Here is a 23,058-nt window from a genome sequence, read left to right on the forward strand (position 1 = left end):
TGCTGTAATGGTCATTATTTTCAGGATCTCCGTCTTATCTTCAAAATTATTACATATATACATATGCTACGTGAGTAAGTAAATAAATGTATACACTCGAAATGGTATCTACTTGATTATCTATATGCATGTAAGATAAAAATGTTTAAAGTAAAATACTAACTTAATTTGCACCAGTCCCTTAATTTTCCATTTTAATTCGGTTATTTTGCCTTTCATCCTAAAAATAACAACTGTCTATAATAAACCTATGTATACCGCTCCATTTCAAAATTAATCGTTGTCGTATGTTTCTTAAAAAACGCTAGTGACGCAGGCACTTACGTAAGGCCTCTGCCAATAACGCTTTTAGAAACTTAAATGAGGAATCAGAATAAATGAAATTCATTGCGTATATTGTTTAAAGAATGATAGCAATTAAAATTCACGTTAAACCAAAGGTATAACCTGGATATTGCTAGGCTGATAACAAAAGAAATATCAAGAATTGCAATAAAATATGAAGAGCTTTACTGAAATCACAAATGAGTTTTTGAAGCTTTTTAAAAGAAATATATGCTGGTCAATTTTTGTTCAAAGTTCCTCAGAAAATTTCTCATACTAAATGAGTAATATCATAATAATCAGTAGTCAAGATATTGCCCTCAAAATTGATTTGTTGTTTTATGTTGCCTTTCTGATGCAGTAATGAATGAACACTTGTTAATATAGCGCTCATAAAATATTGAGGTTATGTTATTGCTAATACGCATTGCGAGAAAACATTCAAAATATGATTTATTATTTCAAATGCAATAGCTATGTAAACTAAGTTACGCAGAAGTTCAAGCTTAGGTTGGTCTACATTTCTTGGAAAAGTCTATTGATTTCGAAGGAATCAACCAACTTAGATCTCTCTTCTTCAGGTAGTATTCTTCCTCAGAAGACCGTGAAATCTAGTTCAGTTAGCATTAGAGCAACTTAGCGATTTCTTAACTGAGGACTTTATGAAAAATTCATTTTATAAATTCCTCAGTTAAGAAATCGTTTTAACAAAGTTTTTTGACTTTGTCAAGACATTTTATAAATTAAACTCATAATTTGAAAGACCTTTATAAAAAGTAGTACAAGCTTTCAATCTATGGATTTTATGACGCCATTTATATACTTGTGGATAATAATGGTTTGACAATCATAATCGGCTTTTACACTAAATAATATTTAGATTAGTGCGATGGTTCTACAAAGCCATTTCCATTTCTTTCTTTCTTTAGGGGATTGAATAACAGTCAAAGATTATCATTGAATTTACTTTTGTGCTGCTCGAAGATGTGAGAATTACGTTACCTGATGTCCTTAAAATTGACATAGATTACCTCACAAGTTTTTGTGCCCACCAGTTGCCAAGTAGTAAAATCGCTGAATACTGGTATTTCGGTCCGAGGTTCAGACCAGGCAAAACAGGCTGACTACATGGGCGTTTTTGTAGTTTTCCCATGTGCAACGTAAATACGATCCAGTTTCCCTTAAAAGTCCTCTCCGGAGCATTCCTTCCTCTTGGTGTAGTGCCTAACGGCAGAGTACATAATAAATAAATAACTAAGTAAGGGGTTAGCTTATCCAACTATCAACTAAAAAGATCAGGATTTGCGACAGCACAGTTTGCTTCCCACGTTTTCTGCTCCGGCTTCCCCGAATAAGTATCTGTACATGGTTAAAGAATTAAGCAGAAAACGAAATAAATGTAACATGCCTGAAAGTTAAATAAATGCATTCACTTATATTTATGCATTATATGGATCATAATTACTTTACTTACACTTTGTATATACTTTCATTTACTTTATACTCAAGTGAGACATATGTATGTGTGTGTGTGTACTTTAAAAAATTATTTAAAAACAATAAGTAGTTTTATAGCATTTATATCTGGAACATTAAATAACCTGCCTTTATAATAAATGGTTTCTGCACATTGAGAAAGAATTATTTATTTCCACTTGTCTATAGGAATCCGACCAGAAAATTTCTTGTCGAATTCTCGAAATAATATAAAGAGAATTCTCCATTTTGCCGCATTTTTGCTTTTATTTTCAGGATCCGAAGATCAAAATTCTGCGAAGAATTTCCCGAAAAATGCGGGACAAAGGAAAAGGATATTCTGGTAAGTTTCTATAGTAGGAAAATATGTTTCTTCTTCTTCTCTTCAAATATGTAATATCTTCATTTCCTCTAGAGAATCCTCTATACTACAACTCGAAAATTCTAATGCATTTGGGCTAACGCAATAAACAGCATTTCATGCTGTTTCATGCTTAAATGCAAACTTTATTGCAATAAATATTTTTGAGATTTTCAGAAGTTCGAAAACTTCGCACAAAAAGCACGTAAATGAGCAATACCGGAAAAAATTAAAGCAAACTTGAAAATGTTATAAATCCTTTTTAAATACTTTTGTTTTATTATTCCGTACCGAACAAATATGCACTAGTACATTATGAAAACAGTTTATTTTTATGTCTGGTGTTAGTGAAAATTTTGCAAGTCTTATCAGATTCAGCAAGAATTCGGCAACTCTAGAACAGACGGGTAACTTTTCTAAGAATTTTGCAGTCATAGCTAAAATACCGTCTTTGCTTAGCAGCTTCACTCGAATATCAAGAAGAAATCCTTCGTCACTGTCATATTTTACTTCATGTTTTATTGGTGGGTCAACACACAATTTGGATCTTCGAATAAAATGTCGGAATCAATCGTTCATTTCAGTTGACGATGAATGGTTACACCTAGTCTTTGCGAATTGTTTAAACTATTGTTCTTTGCGAATTGTTGTAATGTAGAAACATACGACAACGATTAAGGATTTAGTTTTCCTCATCCATTGTTATATTTTGAATAATAGTAGTTGAATTAATTGAATAAGTGTTTCATATTAATTCAATAAGGCATAATGTGTTAATTTAAAACAGGCAAAGCAGGAATTTCAGGGACAGTTTCCCTCGCGGTTTGCGTCGTAGTGCCGGTCACGTCATGTCATAGAAGGGAACATTTGAAGTGGACACGTCAATATGTCCACTGAATGGCTGATCAATGGAGGTCTGTTCTCCTTGTGAATGAGTTTAAGTTTAGCCTCCAAAGCGATAGTAGGTATTATTTGATTTGGATAGGACCTGGAACCCGTTATCATTCATCAAACATCCGTAAAAAGAGATGCATACGGAGGAAGAAGTGTCTGCGTTTGGAGTGGTATCTCTTTAGATGGACGCCCAGACCCCCCATGTCTTTCCGCGTGGAACCGTGAATGCTCAGATCTATAGAGATGACATCCTTGATGATTATGTGCTCTCTAAAACAGGGACAACAAGTGATGGTTTCCTGCTACAAGACGACAACTCTAGACCGCACAGAGCTCACATTGTGGATGATTATCTTTAGAAGCAAACAATTCAGCGAAAAATGTGACAGGCTCGATCACCGGACCTAAATCCTATCTAGCATGCTTGAGATGCTCTAGAAAGATGTATAGCTGCTCTCAGTCCTTCTCTTCAGACCCTTCCCGCGCTTGCAAATGCACTTCATTCAGAACTAAAAGACCGCATAATTGACAGCATTACACATCGCTGTATATGCAGTATTGCTTCTAGGGGATATCATACTCCATAGTGAAGGTAATTTTCCTATTAAACTGGCACATCCTAATTGTTCATTTTATACTTATGCTAATTTCTATAACACCATAATTGTCTGGTAATTTCTTTTCATGTTATTTTACACCTTACTATATGTTGTACACTTGGATAAGTTTCAGGAATTCTACTCGTAACGTTTTGAGTTTAAATTGTTGATAATTCTACAATTATTACATTCATATTAACAAAAGGCATGAAAGGCTTAACTGGAACATAAGAACAACATAATTAAATCACTTTTAAAGCAAAAATGCACAATTTACCAACATATAAAAATAAAAATTCTCGGCCAATTGCAACCGAAAGGATAGGGGAACAACTGCATGTTATAGCAGTCTCTTACACTAAATTTCATCCTTCTGAAGCTACTCTTTTTTTGAGTTGTGCAAGATACGTAGACATGTGAAGACGTCACGGAAAAAATCTTTTCTAAATCCGTTTTAAAACAATTTTTACTTCCTTTTACGAAGTAAAAAGGAAGTATTGTAATAGCGAAAAGTTTCAGGCAGCATATTTTAACGAAAATATCCATTTTGACCGCTATCGAATGCAATTTAACGATGTTTTTGCGTGATAACTGTACGTAAGGACAGAATAAAAGACTATTTTCCTCCAAAAAAATTATAAAGCTGCTTTAAAATGAATTCTGAAGAGAATTTTTCGTGGCGTTTGTACGAACGTATGTACGTACGTACGTATCTCGCATAACGCAAAAACGAGTAGCCTCAGAACGGTAAAATTTTGTATATAGGACTGCTATAACATATAGATGTGCACCTCGTATTTTGGTTGCAATCAGCCGCACCAAACGTATATAAATATATTTATGTATATATCCACTCTGTTACCCGGATCAGTGATCTCAGTTTCTTTACTCTTATATGTTCGATGTTATGCAAATTGTATTTCTTTCTTTGTACCGAGGAGCGGCGCAGACGCAAATTTGTTAGGTTTTTAAAGCTCGCGGTTAGAGCTTCGAGGTTGCTGTGAATTACTGGAGTTTCAACTAAGCAAAGGCTCTTCTGAGTTTGTGTTTGGTAAGCCGCCACTGAAGTCGGAGTTTGTGTGGTCTTCGCCGTTCCTCAACTAACTTACTCTTTGAAAGTCAATAAAGAAGTTTCGGTCAACGTTATGAGTCTGAGGTTTTTTGGGTTCTATACTGAAGTAATATCAAGTCAATTTACAGTCCACTATTTTTAAACAACGGAACGTACATGTTTTATGGTCCGTCAGCTACGGAGTCGCAGTAAATTTGGTGAGTCAGTGTGTTTTTTTATCTTTCTTATTAGATAATGGAATTTACAACGCTTAAGACTAAAAAGCGTGTAGATAAAGCTAAGTTAAGTAAACTGAAAGAGAAAATTACCGTGACTTACGATTCTGCTGATGTTGATCAGTTAGAACTTTTTAAATCTAGATTAAATGTCTTAATGACTGAACTTTCGGATATTTTTAGTAACATATTTGTAGTGTGTGAAGAAAAAGATATTGATGTATTTATAGAAGAACAACAGGTCATACAAGATACTGTTGATGAGTTAATTTTAATGCTAACCAGAGTTAAGAATGTTAAAGACATTAGTGTGGAAACTAAATCTTGTGAAATAGCGAGTATACGCTTACCTAAGCTAACTCTTCCTGTATTTAGTGGCAGTACTGAAGAATGGTTATCATTTTCTGATTTATTTAAAACGGCGATAGTGGATAATGACCGTTTATCAGGTGCACAAAAGCTACAATATTTAAAGGGTTCTTTAAAAGGAGATGCTTTGCGGATTGTTCAAGCTTTAACTATTTGTGACAGGAATTTCGAAATAGCGTGGCATTTATTGTGTCAAAGATTTTCACATAAGAGAGAATTACTTTCATCGTTATTAAAGAAAATCTTGTATTTATCAAATTTACAATCTGAAATTCCTAGTCAGATATTAGCGTTAGTAGACACTGTAAGAGAGTGTGTATGTTCGTTTGAAAATCTAGGATTCAAAGTGCAGCAATTCGCGGATACTTTTTTAATGTTAATAGTACAGTTTAAATTGGATTCTTCGACGAGAGGATGGGGGGAAAGAACATTAAAGAGTGAGGAAATACCAACGCTTAATAATCTGCTAGAGTTCTTGAAATCTCATGCCAGAACCTTGCAAGCAGGTAAAACGCAAGGTGTTAAAAAACAAGTTACAAAAGACAAATTGACTTCATTGGCTTCAGAGATTCGCGCGCAGTGTACGTATTGTAAAGCCGGTCATTCAGTTTTTAAATGTAATAAGTTTTTAAATTTGAATGTTCAGGAACGCGTTAATTTTGTCAAGAGAAATAATGTTTGTTTTAATTGTTTGGTTTCAAACCATAAAGCTTTCGAGTGTAGAAGTACACATAAATGTAAAAAGTGCTTTAAAAATCATCACACACTACTGCATTTCGAAAGAGTTCAAAATGAACCAAAGGCACGTAAAGGAGTTACGAACAGTTCGAATGAATTATCAGTGACGGCTAAGCCATTTTTCCCTGGGCCAGAACCTCGCGCTCAATCGGCTGGGTCAGGAGAGAATATCGCAAGTTCTAGTCCAGTAATTAAATCTTGTGTTTCAGACTTTAATTTTCAGAGTGAAGTTTTATTATGTACGGCTGTTATTAAAGTGTTAGATTCATCGGGTGAATACCAGTTGTGTAGAGCCCTCCTTGACCCTGGCAGTCAAGCAAGCCTGATTTCTGAAGATTGTGTACAAAGGCTAGGGTTAGCAAGAAGAAATGCCAGAGTTTTTATTTCATGTTTAGGGTCTTTGGATACGAAAACTAATGGGATTACGGAAATAAACTTCGTTCCGCATTTTCCGGCGAAAGTGTCATTTAAAACACCAGTATTTATCATCAATAGAATTATTGGAACTTTGCCGCATTTTACATTGGATAAGAAGTACGTTGAGGAATATAATGATTTAATGTTAGCAGATCCAACGTTTTACAAAAGTGGGCCTGTTGATATACTTTTAGGCGTAGATATTGCCTTACCTCTTTTAAAGGGAGAAATAATTAAATGCGAAGAAGGTAAACCGGTAGCTTCTCGTTCTGAACTAGGATGGATTATTTCAGGTAGTGTGAATAATTCAACAGAAATTAATCCTACTATCTATGTTAATAATATACAAGTAGAAACTGATCGGATGCTGTCTGACTTTTGGAAATCTGATGCTGTACCTACGTTTGACATGCTTACTAAATCGGAGAGAGCATGTGAAGATTATTTCAAATCTACATATACGAGAGAGGAAAGTGGGGTATATACTGTGAAATTACCGTTTCACTCTCCGCCTTCTCAGCTTGGAGATTCCAGACAATTAGCTATGCGTAGATTCCAATCTTTAGAAAATTCACTTCTAAAAAGGCCTCAGATATATGAACAGTATAAGGATTTCATGAGGGAATACATTGAGCTGAGACATATGGAGGGAGTGCCTGAGGGAGAGATTCTTATTGACTCTACGTATTACATGCCTCATCATGCCGTATTAAAGGAATCAAGTACTACGACTAAACTGAGAGTTGTTTTCGATGCTTCAGCTAAAACGACATCGGGTCTTTCATTGAATGATATTTTGATGGTTGGGCCAAGAGTTCAGCAAGAGCTGTTTCCAATTCTTCTACGGTTTAGAACTCACAAAATTGCAGTATGTGCCGATGTAGAGAAGATGTTCAGACAAATTCGTGTCCACCCAGAAGATACAAATTGGCAACGAATGCTTTGGAGGGATAGTCCTAGTGAGCCTTTGAGTACATTTAGATTAGTGACAGTTACATATGGGACTGCCTGTGCGCCATATTTGTCTACTAGTGTAATGAAACAACTTGCATTAGATGAACAAGTGAGATTTCCTTTAGCATCAAAAATTGCCCTTCGTGATTTTTATGTTGATGATTTGCTTTCAGGGGCACAAAGTGAAGAGGAAGCGAATGTTCTAGTTCAGCAGTTGAATGAAATGATGAAAAGGGGTGGATTTCGCTTAAGGAAGTGGATTTCAAACAGTTCAGCTATTTTAGAGAATATTCCCGAGTGCTTACGAGAATCCAGTATTTCTCTTGAAATAAACAGTGACAAGAAAGTAAAAGTATTGGGAATTAATTGGAACAACTCTAGTGATACGTTTCATTTTTCGGTATGCATAAGTGATAAAGAGTTTACTAAGAGGACTACTTTATCAGAAGTAGCCAAAATCTTTGATCCAATGGGATGATTAGCGCCAACAATAATATACGCGAAAATATTATTACAAGAGTTATGGAACTTACAGCTGGGTTGGGATGAACTCGTTGATAAGAGAATAAGTAGGAAATGGAAGCGTTTCTATCTAGAATTGCCCTTACTTTCAAGCTTACAATTTCCGAGGTATGTCTTGAGTCCGAAGGCAGTAGTGATTGATATCCATGCTTTCTGCGACGCTTCAGAAAAGGCTTATTGGGCAGTCATCTATCTCCGAACAATCAACCTTGATTCGTCAGTCAAAGTCAGCCTTCTGACATCGAAAACCAGAGTAGCGCCCTTAAAAACCCAGTCTCTTCCGAGACTAGAGTTGTGTGCTGCGTTACTTTTAGCAAACCTCTTACATGCAGTATTCTCATGCATAGAACTGCCTATTAACAATATTTACGCATGGACCGACTCGCGGGTTACATTGGCATGGGTTTCGTCCGAACCTCGCCGTTGGCTACCTATTGTGGCAAATCGAGTTGCAAAAATCCAGGAAGCTGTTCCAGGTATTCAATGGAATTATGTTGCTGGGACAGAAAATCCTGCAGACTGTGGGACCAGAGGTTTTATTCCATCAGAACTCTTACAATGTGAGTTATGGATGAAGGGACCGCAGTGGTTAAACGAATCCGTAATTCATGTACAGCAAAATTCAAGTGTAGAATTAGAGGGTGAGGTTATGTTGAAGGAATTGAAAAAGAGTTTCAGTTCAAATATTTCCAAATTTGAAGAGCCTAGTGTGTTTTCAAGATTTTGATCATGGTTAAAGTTATGTCGAGTGTTAGCGTGGTGTTTAAGATTCAGAAATAATTGTAGTAAGTTACCTACAGAGCATATAAAGGGTTATTTATCTACTGAAGAATTCTGTGAAGTTACTTCTATGATTATTAGGATTGTGCAAAGAGCCGAATTTCCAGAAGAATTATTCTGTTTAGAATCTGGTAAACCCTTGAAGACATCAAGTAAATTACTGTCTTTAAGTCCTTTCTTGGATTCCGCGGGAGTAATGCGTGTAGGCGGAAGGCTCAGAAACTCTACAGTTTCAAATAATCAGAAACATCCTATGATTTTACCTAAGAATCACAATATTACGCGTTTAATTATTAAGCATTATCATGACACGTATCTTCACGCAGGTACGCAGCTACTCACTTCTGTCATACGACATAGATTTTGGATTGTGAATGCTAGAGATATTATAAGAAAGTGTATAAACCAATGTGTTATCTGCCGTAGAGTTAGAGCGCAAACTTCAACTCAGCTAATGGCAGATTTACCCGCTTCAAGAGTTACTCAAAGTAGTGCTTTTTTCGTGTAGGGATTGATTTAGCAGGACCATTTAACGTTAAATATCGTCCTGGTAGAGGAGTCAAAATCTTTTAAGTGTTACGTATGTCTATTTGTTTTACTACAAGAGCAATACACTTAGAATTAGTTGGAGATCTTTCAACAAAATCATTCCTCGCGACACTTAAGCGGTTTATAGCTCGTAGAGGCAAACCGTGTGAAATTCACAGTGATTCTGCAACGAATTTTATAGGAGCTAATAAAGAATTAGGGAAAGCCTTTTCTATTGTTCAACGTGATGAACAGCTACAGGGTTATATTTCTTCAGAAAATATTAAATGGTTGTTTAATCCTCCCTCTGCCCCTCATTTTGGAGGGCTTTGGTAAGCGGGTATCAAGTCTATGAAACATCACTTAAAAAGATGTTTAGGAACACTTATTTTAACATACGAGGAATTTTTGACATTAATAACAAAAATTGAATTCTGTCTTAATTCTAGGCCTTTAGTACCAGCTTCAAGTGATTGTAGCGACTTGGAGGCGATAACACCAGGACACTTTTTAACCGGAGCGGCTTTAAGCGCTAGTCCAGAATCTAACCAAATTCGAGAAACCATGAGCTGCAGTGACCGTTGGAGGAACGTGCAAAGGTTATTTCAACATTTCTGGAATCGTTGGAGCAGTGAGTATTTATCTAGATTGCAGCAGAGACCCAAGTGGTGCAAGGTACAACAAGACCTGAAGATTGGTGATATGGTTCTTATTAAGAACGAAAATCTACCTCCGCTACGTTGGAAATTAGGTAGAATTATTAAAGTATATCCTGGTTTGGATGAGAAAGTTCGAGTGGTGAGTTTACGCACGTCTAATGGTGAAATAAAACGACCTATAGCAGACCTATGCGCTTTGCCATTTAATTCTTGATTTAGAGACTTTAATTTTTATTTTTCAGGTTTATGCAGTTCAACAGTTTAAATTTATTGTTTGAACCCCCTTGGGACTTCAAGGCTGGGGGTATGTTCGATGTTATGCAAATTGTATTTCTTTCTTTGTACCGAGGAGCGGCGCAGACGCAAATTTGTTAGGTTTTTAAAGCTCGCGGTTAGAGCTTCGAGGTTGCTGTGAATTACTGGAGTTTCAACTAAGCAAAGGTTCTTCTGAGTTTGTGTTTGGTAAGCCGCCACTGAAGTCGGAGTTTGTGTAGTCTTCGCCGTTCCTCAACTAACTTACTCTTTGAAAGTCAATAAAGAAGTTTCGGTCAACGTTATGAGTCTGAGGTTTTTTGGGTTCTATACTGAAGTAATATCAAGTCAATTTACAGTCCACTATATTTAAACAACGGAACGTACATTATATATTTGTATATTGTACATTTTTTGCTTTAAAAATGATTGAATTATGTTGTTCTTATGTTTATCTTCCGGTTAAGGTTTTTATGCCTTTAGTAAATCTCTATGCAATATTTTTAGAATTATCAACAATTTTAAAGTTGCTTAAATGCCGCTAAGCCTAAGCATCTTCTTAATGGCGGCCATTGTTTATTTACATTTGGAACAGCAGACTAGTGGATTTGTTGCCAATCTAGAGAAACGTAGCCTCGCAACAACAAAGATAACGCCTTCATTTACTATTGCCAATTAAATCATGCTTAATCCTTTTTGGAATTTTTTCGAGGAAATCAGAGTTTAAGATTTACTTCGTAATTTTTAATATAGATATTTTGAGTTTTTATGTATTTTTGCCTTCTCGCGAAGTGAGAACTGAATTAATTGAATGAGAAATACTCAATCGTCTGTGAAAAACTGTTTCCTTTTTGTTTTGTTTGCTTAATTTCTTTTATATATCGTTCTAGCTTTATTATAGTATTTGAATAGAACATGAGGCAGCGATTAGATAATTGTATTCTTTAAATGATATAAATTTTGTGCATTATGAGTTATAATATGAACGAAATATAATACTGTTAAGTGAATCTAGCGCCAGAGTGTCGCTATGGTAAAGAAATACTAGAGTGAATTTTAAAGAATGCATTTATTCTATTGTGGTTTAGGCGCTATCGGCGAAATAGATTTAATTCAATCCAATAAGTTAAAATGAAATGCAAGAAAAAATGCGTATAATTTAATATTCCGTACAAGGAAGTCATGTGGTGTACACATCAGATTTTTTAATCCGTTTTAGGAAAGAGTCCTTTATTCTGTCTGCACATAAAGATGTCACGTAAAAGCATCGTTCAAATGGATTCGAGAGGGGTCAAATGGATATTTTCACTGAAATATGATCCTCGAAATTGTTCACTGTTACAAAACTTCCTTTACTTCGTACAAGGAAGTAAAACTTAGTTTCGTTTTCTAAATATTTATCAAAACATACATAAAAAATAAAAATAATATCGCAAAGAAAAATTTCAAATTTATATTTTCTATTTAAAATCTAACATTTTTGTAATTGCAAAACATTTTTGCTGATTGTTTGAAATACTTCTGATATATTTAATTAATCATTAAACAACTTATTTTAATTTAAATTAAAAATAAAATAGAGTACGCAAACTTTCTATGTTTTGCGAGAAAATTTGAGTTGATGTTGTTGTTGCTTACGCTCACTTGTCTGACGTAGTCAGCCCAAGCTCACGAAGAATCGTGGCATTGGGCGCAAGATTCCTCCTGGCAAGGAGCTCTAGATTGAGCCTGTCGTTGGCAACAGCCTTGAATACCTAACAGGTGATAGTGTGATTTGGCTCAGTTCCGCCCCAATTTCGATGGACAGCATCGCGGGGCGAGGGACGGGTCCGAGGGTCTCCCATCTCTTTTCCCTTCCACTAAATTACACGAGAGGACTTTCGGCTCGCCGCATATTTAAAGCGCCGCCATGCCGCACCATCACTATACATTTACAAACATCCATGTCTTCTCCTGGATTCAAACCCAGGCCCTTCGGCACGGCTGTCAGTGACTTTAACCACTATACCGGTTGGGCGGCATGAGAATAAAATAATGCCAGCATACACTATTTCTCGTATTTATTAAATTTTTCTTCGACATGTAAATTAAAATACATATGTTTCTATGTAAATAATTATAAATTTGAATGTAAATATAAAATTTTGCATAATGTCTGTGCACGGAAGAAAATTACTAGACATTATCTTCATCACAGATTGTTGACAGATGGGCATCGCTTGCAGATGCCCATCTGTCAAGCCGTCAAGCGGGTTCTTTTCTTGTCACTTTTCACTTTCAAGAAAAGTTGTTCACGTATAATAGTGTTTCCCAACAAAAGCGATTATTCTTAGGGCATAAATTCGTAACTGACACTACTTATTTTTTTATAAGCCCGAATAAAATTTAATTAGATATATATCTTCAAATCTGTGCACACATATCTATATCACATTATAAATTAATTAGCTCAATTTATAGTTTTTTGTCGCGTTTTTACATTAGGTTTTAATGGTAACGAAAATAAAATAAATTCGAACTTCAAATAATTAAAATCTTGAAATCTGTGCTCCCCCGTACTTGCAAGAAAGCACTTAACCGAAATGTATTTGTGAGCCTTCGGGGGCCTCATGCTACTTAGACACTAATTCCAGAGATCTCTAGTGAATTCGAGAGAAAATTTCAGTTCTAGTCATTTCGAGTCAGAATTTTGCTATGTTACTTTCAGAAGTAAATCTTCTCAATAAAAAGAGCTGTTTGAGCAGTTACGCAGATTTAAATATTGCAAAATTCGTCACAGAATACCTAGGACCACTGTGTAAAGTTTTTCTTCCTTATTTCCGGGTGCCTCTGTGGTGTCATTGGAAAACATTTCTGGCTACTATCGGAAGTTCCGGAGTTCGAGTCACGTCTCCTGATCCAAAATAAAGTAACAAACGATCTCTACGAGTGGCGCTCGAACTAAACGGTGATAGACGATAATTCATTACCACCAACACACAGCAACTGGACACTCTCTTTCTCGGTTACTCTTTAAGCGGGGAGACTGTAAATTCTTCCTTGGCTCTTCATCGCTTAATTTCGTAATGCAATTAGAAAGCACGTCCGGTTAGCATCGGAAGATTCTGATTTTCGAGTCACGACAAGGGTGCTGACATTTTTAAAGTCTCCTGCTCCAAAATAAAATACCTAATATTCTCTATATCTGTCTACGCTTAATGATTACTATAATTACCAGAAAGGATTGGCATTATGATTACTATCTGATTAATATAATGATTTACCGGATTATCGGAGTTATGATTATTATCGAAATATTATTGGATCATTATTATTTGTTATTTGTTATGATTTATCGGCGATTATTACTTATTATTAGCCCGAAGGACGTTAGCCCAGACGGGCTATTACTTTCGTTTTGGCATTTTGCGTTGGTTCACTATAAATATCGGTTCACTTTTCAAATTATTGCCATCAAATATTAGAGCCCTGGGTAACAATGAAGAATCTGCATAAATGTATATACTATGTTTCTCGCATTGTGATAAAACAACGGTACATAGAGCCATAAAATTTTGAATAACGTCTAAATCTAAATATGGACATCTGGAAGCCCGAATTTAGAATTTGAAATTTGTTTTATTAACAGTTTCATATTTTACAACACTTTAACGAAATTTTGATTAACAAACTCAACGATTTAAAAGCGAGCAATGGCAACACTGTACGGGGGAAAAAATTATCTCCAACGCGCGAGACTGTATATTTGAAATTCTATAGATGTGCTCATTTTAAAATTATTTTGCAATATGGTTGTTGTATTGAATTTTATGGTTTAAGTGCAAAGAACATGATATTTAATAAATAAAGGTAACACACAAAACGTTAAAAAAACACCCCTTTGGGAGTAATGTCCGTTTGTTTTATGATTAATATTTATCGGATTATCGAAGTTATGATTACTACCGGATTAGCATGTTTATTATTATAGGAATTATGATTATGATTTATTACCTGAAGTGACATGAAAAAAATGTTTGGTCTTAATACTTCAGAATATGACGTCTAGTCGGAAGACACTTTTCGAAACACATCCCTTTCTTTGAGGAATCACCCAATATGTTTATTATAGGAGTATTTCTTGATGCTTTTAAATATATATTTTCAGCACCAAATTTTGTAATCATAAGCTAAATAATTAATGTAGCTATTATAGTAAAAAGGTCTATGATATGGGGAGCTCTAAAGAAAGTGTATTTCTTTTTTCAGCTTTCAGAAGAGGAAATATTTAACTTAACTTTCGAATTCATGAAACGGGGCAAAAAGGATCAACTCGGACATCAAATTAACGACATGATTGTAAGCTGTGAATTTTCTGGTCATCCAAAACTGAAGACAAAGAACTGCATGGAGTAAGTATTCTCAATTCATTTTAGATGATTATTAACACCCAGTCAGGAAGACTATTTTCATTACAATGAATCGAGTATTAAAATAAAGGAAAGCAAACTCAGGTTTATCTTTCAAACTTTCAGTTTTTTACAGTATTAGTATACGTATGATATGGAAATATATAGTAAATTAGTTTACGTATTATATGGAATGTACAAACACCTCAAAAAAGGAAATCAGTATAATTTTAAATGAGAAATTTTAATCGCGTATACTTATATCGTGTCAACCAAAAAATTCGAAAGCGATTGTTTTTCCTTGAGAAATATTTATTACTGCATAGTTATGATGATTACAGTAAAGAGTATATGCGAGCATTCAGAATTTTATTTATCGAACTTTGCTGAAACGCAAATCAGCATAAAATCCTAAAAAACACTGTCAGACAAAATTAAAATCTTAGTTGTTTGTTATCTTACATTTATATTAAGGTACAGGCAGAAAGGTAAACATAAATTCTCTAACGAAAGGATAGAAAATATATGACATTATAAGTATTATTTCTTACTTATATTCCAGCTAAAGGCACTGCATTCAAAACTGAGACATTAGTTTAAAGCCCCCAAAATATTCTGACAGGAAGTAAGTTTTGATACTTTTCTATTTATATCATTTATGTTCAAAAGCAAAATACTCCAATAATACGTTTTTAAGGACATTGTAATAAATATTAAAATACTGCAATATGCATTTCTTGCTTCCTTTGAATTTTATACATAGTTCGCCTTGAAGAAATCTTCCTCTAGTCACGCCTTCACACATCTTCATTATCACCCTATCTACGTATTTTCTCTTACTCATATTCTGGCAGTCTAAGTAAAACACTATATCATATACAAATATATATATATATAAAATATAAAATCTGAAATAGAATTATTAATCTTAGTTGTTGTTGATTGTAGCGTATTCGCGGTGAGATCGGATTACCTTTCTTTGCCCTTTGGATTGCGTTCTATTTAACGTTTTAGTAGTTTAAAATATAACTACTGCAGGATATTTTGTGATATTGTTATATTGTACGAATATCTTTGACGGAAAAATCTAGCGTTTTGTTATATTTCCTGTGCTAAGAATAAATTTTATTCACTTTTTATCAGATTTGTGCATTCAATCTATTACGAAGCTAGGTATACAATATTGAGATTGTCATCATCAACTTCTGTAACGAACATCAACTGCTAAGTGACGAACACATTGCTTGTCGTTTTCTTCTGTAAAGATATTTTTTACTGATCGAAAAGTGACTCCTGAAAACGATAGGGATATTGCACTGCCGCTCAAGAGTCCTTTAGTCAGAAATTATTAGTTCAAAGTTGACTACTGCAGGTGAAGAAAAAGGTTTTGTAGTCAAACCTTCCACACTATTACGGCAAATTTAAGAAAACATGAAAGCTGATTGCTGGTCTTTGAATTTTAAGTTGCACTATTACTAAAATTTCGCAATATTTGCAAAAGCGAACCCCCTTTTAAAAAACATTCCAGTATACAGCAAAGCCTTTTGAAGCTTGTCTTTGATAAGATAGAAATAAAATTCCGAATAAAAACATAAATTCAATAGCAGAACCAAAATTTAAATGTTTATGAACAAAGTCTAAAATGCTATAAAGTAAATCTCATGTCTCCCAATAGCGTTTGAGCAGAAACCTATTTACAACAGGATAAAGTAGGCGGTGAAGATTATTTGTGAATGCCTTATATATTGTATGAAATGAATTGAAAGTATTTTTGATAATTGCTCGCAAATAAAGTTAATAAGTTTCAATACATGTAAAATTAACAGGGCACCAGACGTCATAAGAATATTCAGTTCCTTAATTCTCCAAAGAATGAAATCTAGAAGGGTACTTTCAGAACTTTTTTTTTTCCCATTTGATAGGCCATTTGATAGGTCCATTTCTGGCAATTCTTTTTCCTAGAAATAGTTCAACTGAACTGTCAAACGCTACAGTGGGGCGGTGCTACATCCTGTTGAAGAACGGTATCTTACATTTCCTTTGCTCCATTTGAGAGAATGAAAAGATCTGTAGTATATCTAAGTATAGATTGAAGTTGATATTAGTTTAAACCTAAAACAAAGGACCAAAAATCTTATTACTCATTAGGCTGGACTAGACTTGCCACACGCAGATTTTTTAGTCTTAAATTAGGTAATTGAGACTATTTCTATTTGCACAATTGTTTATACAGAACATTGCTACTCCTGGATGATAGGGGTATTTAAAAACAATTTTGATTCTTTTTCAAGTCTTCATACAATAGTAACAGCCCACGTAGCTCTATTTTGCTTGCGGACGGTTCGCTTAAATGCAAAGGGGACACACAGTGTTTTCGAGTGACTGCACTAAGTGAAAATATTACTAAACCATTTCATCTAATATATTTTTCAGAAACATTCACATTCAACCACATGTACCTCGTACTTTAAATTGATATAAAATTGTAAGTTTTATAAGAACACTGACATTTTGGAAGCCCAGGAAATGCAGAAGACGCCGCTTAATATGATCACCTTGGGCCGCAGCTATTTTGATAACATTAACCGGATGGTAACATTAAAAGATGAAAACATATATCCTTTAAAACAACAATAAACTTAACTAGTTTAATATAAATGCAGCTAAAAAACATAAATATGTACTTTCACAGAATTTTAATTAGAAAGAAAGTCATTACTAGTGGAATGTCTGTAAGTATCAAGCAAAAGTTAATTTATGAACTGATTATAATGTTTTGGGAATCATCTGACTGATTCTTTTCCCTTAATCTTAGTAACAGGAGGTCATACCTCATCTCAGAATTTGTAGATAATTCCCAGATTTCATAATGATCATCGTCACAAAGTTTGTCATATGATGTGCTTGGATTTATTTCAGAAAACGAATGGTAGATTCTAACGTCGTTCATATGAGTATTCCAAGAGACATACGTAAAACGTGGAAAACAGATTTCTTTGACTACGGTTGACTTAATCAGATCGGAAAAGAACATGCCAATGTAAGATTTAAAATTAAGGAAAGAAATCATTCTTAATATGGCGCACATTTTTCTCAGAATTTTTTTTACCGAAGGAATAATAAATTCTCAGAAATTGTTTTGCTGCTAAAGTAGTGTGATCGCCCTCAAAATCGATATGTTAATTATAAACCTACACTAAACTAACGTTGCTTTTTTGCCTAGCTTAAATGATTGCTCAAAATCAAAACCAAGCTACGTAGTAACTTAACAACTCATTAGGTGACATTTTTCTGTCAGTTGTTGAATTCATAATCCATTTTGCCCTTACTGCAGATTTTATTTCAGTTTAAAAAAATTCTTTCTAGTATATTACTTTGACCCTATTAACCGACTAGTTGATCCCATTAAGCGATGCATGTTTCATGCATGGACGGAACTTCGGAAAATCGGTAACAATGACCGAATGATAACATTAACCGCGATCACATTAAGCAGCGTCTGTTGTAGCTCCTTCTACTCTGGTGCAAGTAGTGAGTTAGTGTAATAATTAGCAAGCTAGGTGATCGTAAAAGATATTTATTTTTTCTTTGTGTGAAAGACGGCGAATAAATATTTTGTTATGTATACGATATTTTACACTTAATTTTTCATATTTGACTCCTCATTGTAATTTTAAATAAAGCAAAATGAAGCATTGTCTTTGTGAAGGGCAATATTTCATAAAAGCAAGAATTCTGAATTTTACTTTAAACTAAAAATCCCTTTCGAATTTTTCTCAGGGAAACTTTTACTTCAGATTTACTAATTAGAAAGTAATTTAAACTGTTTTGAAAAAACGAAAACTGTTTTCACGAGAAACAATATACCACCACACGAGTTAAGTTCAAGAGGATTTGGATAGCTATTAAATGTTTTTGTTTATGCAGTTAACAAGATGGGTTTAAGTGAGTGAGTGATTCGGTATTTGGTAATGATAATGAAACATTTAATACAGTTATTATTAATTTGTGCTTGGATAACATTTCCTGCTTTAGTTTGAAACAATAACATTAGTTTCATGAGAACCAAGTTGTAAAATACTTGATTTAAATGGCAGAAAGAGCATTATTTCACTGAAAATCACATAATTTGCTTTCGCGAATTTCCTTGACGGAAAGAAATTAGTTTATCTTAAGCTATGGGAAAAAATCTGCACAAAAGCTTTAAGTCAGTTAATGTGATATTTATGATACAGACATATTTAAGCAAGTTTTATGACAAGTCATGAAGGTCAAAAAAGGAAATGAAAACATACGTATGTGTTGAAGAAAACTTCTCATGATAAAAAAAAAAAAAGAAGAGAGAGAGAGAGAAACAAGTGTATTTTTTTTGCTGCTGATGCATACACAAAACGAATAATTTTAGTTACAGGGGTTTATCATTGTATAAATACTTAAACTTAGTGCAGTTTAAAAGTTTCAGTAAATAAAGAATTGTATGAGAACATTTTCGGAACGGTGAGAAGGGGGAGATTTGGAAAATATACAGTAGGCACCACTTAAATTTTTTTTTTTTTTGTGATTACCTTTATCCACGACCATTTTGATAACATTAAGCAACTGACAACATTAAACGACGAATAAAATAGCAGTGGAATTTAAATAACTTATTATGAAAATATAATGAGCCTATAAATAGATGTTTTCACAAAAACATCTATAAACTTTCACAGTATTCTCCAGCTACAAATCTAACTTGCCTACTACGAGTTACCTGGAATGGAAAGAGGAAATGCTCAGCGACTTGAAAAGTCGAATTAAAGCACAAGTACTTATTAGCACATATAATAAGGAAGATTTAGGCAAGAAAGTGAAAATTTTAAAGGATCTGTTCACCATTACGAAAATAGACAAAGCCAGTAACAACTTTAGTATTATTTGAAAAACTTTCTACTACAATCTGATAAAAAAACGAATTTAATAGCGCAACTGCCTATCATAAAGTTAAAACTACGGTGAATGTCCTGCAAAAACATTTCACTGCAATTCATCGGAGACTTAAAATTACGAAAAATAAATTGTACAACAGATATTCTAACCTTTATGCATTGCCTAAATTTCACAAAACGCTAGTCAAATTTCGATTCGTAGCTAAAGGGACCAGAAATTACATGAAAGAAATAGACTACCGTTTCATGAAAATGCTTTAAAAAGTTTTCTAAAGATGCACAGATGCAAGACCACAATTTCAACTGGATAATAAGTAATAATGAACATATAATAGAAGCACTTCCTCCATTTAAAGATTGATAATATTTTCTGTTACGACACAGCTCTTCCTTTACAAGAAGTCTTTGACAGTCTTATTATTCTACCAGATCTATTTCCACAAGTTATTACTGTTATTTCCAAAGAAGAGCGGCAGCTGTATTTAAAACGTATTCTGTTTACTAACTTCATAGCAGTTTAAACAAATCAACGGTATCCCGATGGGGACTTAGCACGAGTTCAGCGATCTGTAATTTGTACCTTTTCACCAAGGAATTTCATTGCCAACAACAGTTATCCCAAGTACAACGTTTATATTACTCTAACATTTACAGATACATGTATGGTATTCAACAACATTCAACAACGACAATCAAACAGAATACGATCGCATTTATCCTTCATGTTTGAAACTAAATAAAATTAACTTTCAACAAGGAGATTTTAATTATTAGATTTGTAAATTCTCAATTTTAAAGATATTAAAATTTACGACAAAAGTAGAGATTTTGATTTTCCTACTATAAAACTCCTCCGTTGGCACTCCAATATTTCCAAAAGAATAATACTTAATACAATACATACTCATTAGAATAAAGAAAGTTTTCAACAAAGTCGAAAAAAATACTTACAAGAAGAAATCACTAACTTAGTCAATATACTCTTATAAAATAAAAGCTGGTATAAAAGCTTATAAAGAAAGCTGGTATTAACTACTTTTTTTAAATTTCTCATCTAAAGTGATATGATAATCATTACTTAAACCTTAATCGGATATAATAGTTGGATGACTATGATAAGAAATTTAATGTAAATATGTACAAAAATCTTGTATCTTTCCCTTTTAATTATTGTTTACGCTATTTTGTAAATTTTATAAACTGGCAACTTTGCTTTTAGTAAAAAAATGGGATTTCTAGTTTGAAAGACGTATTGTACCCCGATTACGTGAAAACTTTTATCCTTTATAATATATACTTTTTTTCCTTTTCCGCAAATTTGGGCCAAAAATTGTTTTCGCGCTCTAAGATTTTACAGAGAGCAGCTTGTTTTAGAAGTTTCTTACGCCACCATTTTGGGTTAACGATCACCCCCTCCTCGTCGGTAATAATTTTTACAGACCTCACCCAACGACTAATACCCTCGCACACAAAGTATAAAAGGGTAGGACATTTTTAACACAGGTTAAAATACTTAGTTTTGCTATTGGACAGTTTGAAACTTATCGCATACTTTTTCCAAGAACTACAAAATTTCGGCTTCTTCAGAGCAAAAGAATTCTTGCTAGAGAAAGTAGAATTTTCTTGCTAGAGAATTCTACGTTTTCTAGCAAGAAGACATTTTGTCATCTTTAGAATTAAGTTAGATTACGCATAGAGGGTCACGTTAAGATTTCAATCAGTTTGCGTTTTTCAATTTTTTACTTCCTTGTACGAAGTAAAAAGGAAGTATTGTAATCGCGAAAAGTTTCAGGCAGCATATTTCAACGAAAATATCCATTTTGACAGCTATCGAATGCAATTTAACGATGTTTTTGCGTAATATCTGTACATAAATACAGAATAAAATACTCTTTTCCTTCAAAAAAATTATAAAACTGCTTTAAAATTAATTTTGAAGAGAATTTTTCGTGGCGTCTGTACGAACGTATGTACGTACGTGCGTGCGTACGTACGTATCTCGCATAACTCAAAAACGAGTAGCCTCAGAACGTTGAAATTTTGTATATAGGACTGCTATAACATGTAGATGTGCACCTTGTATTTTGGTTGCAATCGGCCGCACCAAACGTATATAAATATATTTATACATATATATCCACTCTGTTACCCGGCTCAGTAATCTCAGTTTCTTTACTCTTATATGTTGGTAAATTGTACATTTTTTGCTTTAAAAATGATTGAATTATGTTGTTTTTATCTTCCGGTTAAGGATTTTATGCCTTTAGTAAATCTGTGTGCAATATTTTTAGAATTATCAGCAATTTTAAAGTTGTTTAATTGCCCCTAAGCCTTTTTTAATGGCGGCCATTGATGTTTACATTTGAAACAGGAGACCAGTGGATTTGTTGCCAATCTAGAGAAACAATTTGCTCAGCTATATACAATACATATCGACTTAAGGAATACATCAACTGAGATCAATGGTTAGCCAGCGCTTTTTGCATTTCTGCCTGATAAGAGACAAGCAACTTCCATTGCAATGTTTCTAGAAGTGGCAATTGCAATGTTTCTAGGTGTTCTAACTGGAAACTGCACATTATAAAATTGGATTTTGAAGCCGCAGCCATCGATAGCTGTATGTTAGAATTTCCAGTTCAACTATTTCCGGTTGTAACTTTCATTTTAATCAATGTTTGTGGCGTAACGAAGATAACGTCTTCATTTATTATTTAAATCATGCTTAATCCTTTCTTGAATTTTTTTCGAGGAAATAAGCGTTTAAGATTTACTTCGTAATTTTTAATACAGATATCTTGAGTTTTTATGTATTTTTGCCTTCTCGAGAAATGAGAACTGAATTAATTAAATGAGAAATGCTCAATCGTCTGTGAAAAACTGTTTCTTTTTTGTTTTGTTTGCTTAATTTCTTTTATACATCATTCTAGCTTTATTATAGTATTTGAATAGAACATGTGGCAACGATTAGATAATTCTGTTCCTTAAATGATATAAATTTTATGCATTATGAGTTATAATATGAACGAAATATATAAGTTAACTGTTATATAGTAATTATTGGATTATATAACAGTTAACTTAGTTTCAGTTCTAAAATTATTATATAAGTTACCTGTTATATAATTATTAATACTGTTAAGTGAATCTAGCACCAGAGTGTCGCTATGGTAAACAAATACTAGAGTGAATTTTAAAGAATGCATTTATTCTATTGTGGTTTATGCGCTGTCGGCGAAGTAGATTTAATTCAAGTTTAAATGAAATGCAAGAAAAAATTAGTATAATTTAATATTCCAATACGAGGAAGTCATGTGGTGTACACATCAGATTTTTTCAATTGTTGTTTCAAATAGGTTTTCAATTTTTAGTTGTTTAAGGCTCAGATTTGACTTCTTTATTTATAGAAATCTCTATGTACAGTTTTTCGTTCTCTTGGTATTACAATTTTAGTTTAGCATAATCGGGGACCTCCCAACTTTAGTTTTGTTTAAATGACTATTAGTTTTGCTCTTTATTTATACTTACTTTTGAATTTCGGATTAACATATATTGGATTTAGAGATCAATTTTTTTTTTAAATTT

General features: G+C 33.6%; 1 protein-coding gene across 2 annotated transcripts in view; it reads left to right on the forward strand.

Moving 5' to 3' along the window:
* The window catches only part of LOC118191322 (epithelial sodium channel subunit beta-like), a 138,620-nt gene that overhangs the window by 32,409 nt on the left and 83,153 nt on the right, over positions 1-23,058 (forward strand). The window contains exons 2-3 of one of the 2 annotated variants that reach the window (XM_085821720.1): positions 2,077-2,143; positions 14,409-14,551. In XM_085821720.1, the coding sequence (XP_085677846.1) occupies positions 2,077-2,143; positions 14,409-14,551 (210 nt within the window). Of the gene's footprint in view, positions 1-2,076; positions 2,144-4,696; positions 4,924-14,408; positions 14,552-23,058 lie in introns of those variants that run through there. The other variant, XM_085821721.1, reaches the window with a different exon arrangement.

This window comes from Stegodyphus dumicola, chromosome 8, assembly GCF_044657685.1.
Source record: "Stegodyphus dumicola isolate Sdum_Otavi_A_Nest chromosome 8, ASM4465768v1".
Classification (NCBI taxonomy): domain Eukaryota; kingdom Metazoa; phylum Arthropoda; class Arachnida; order Araneae; family Eresidae; genus Stegodyphus; species Stegodyphus dumicola.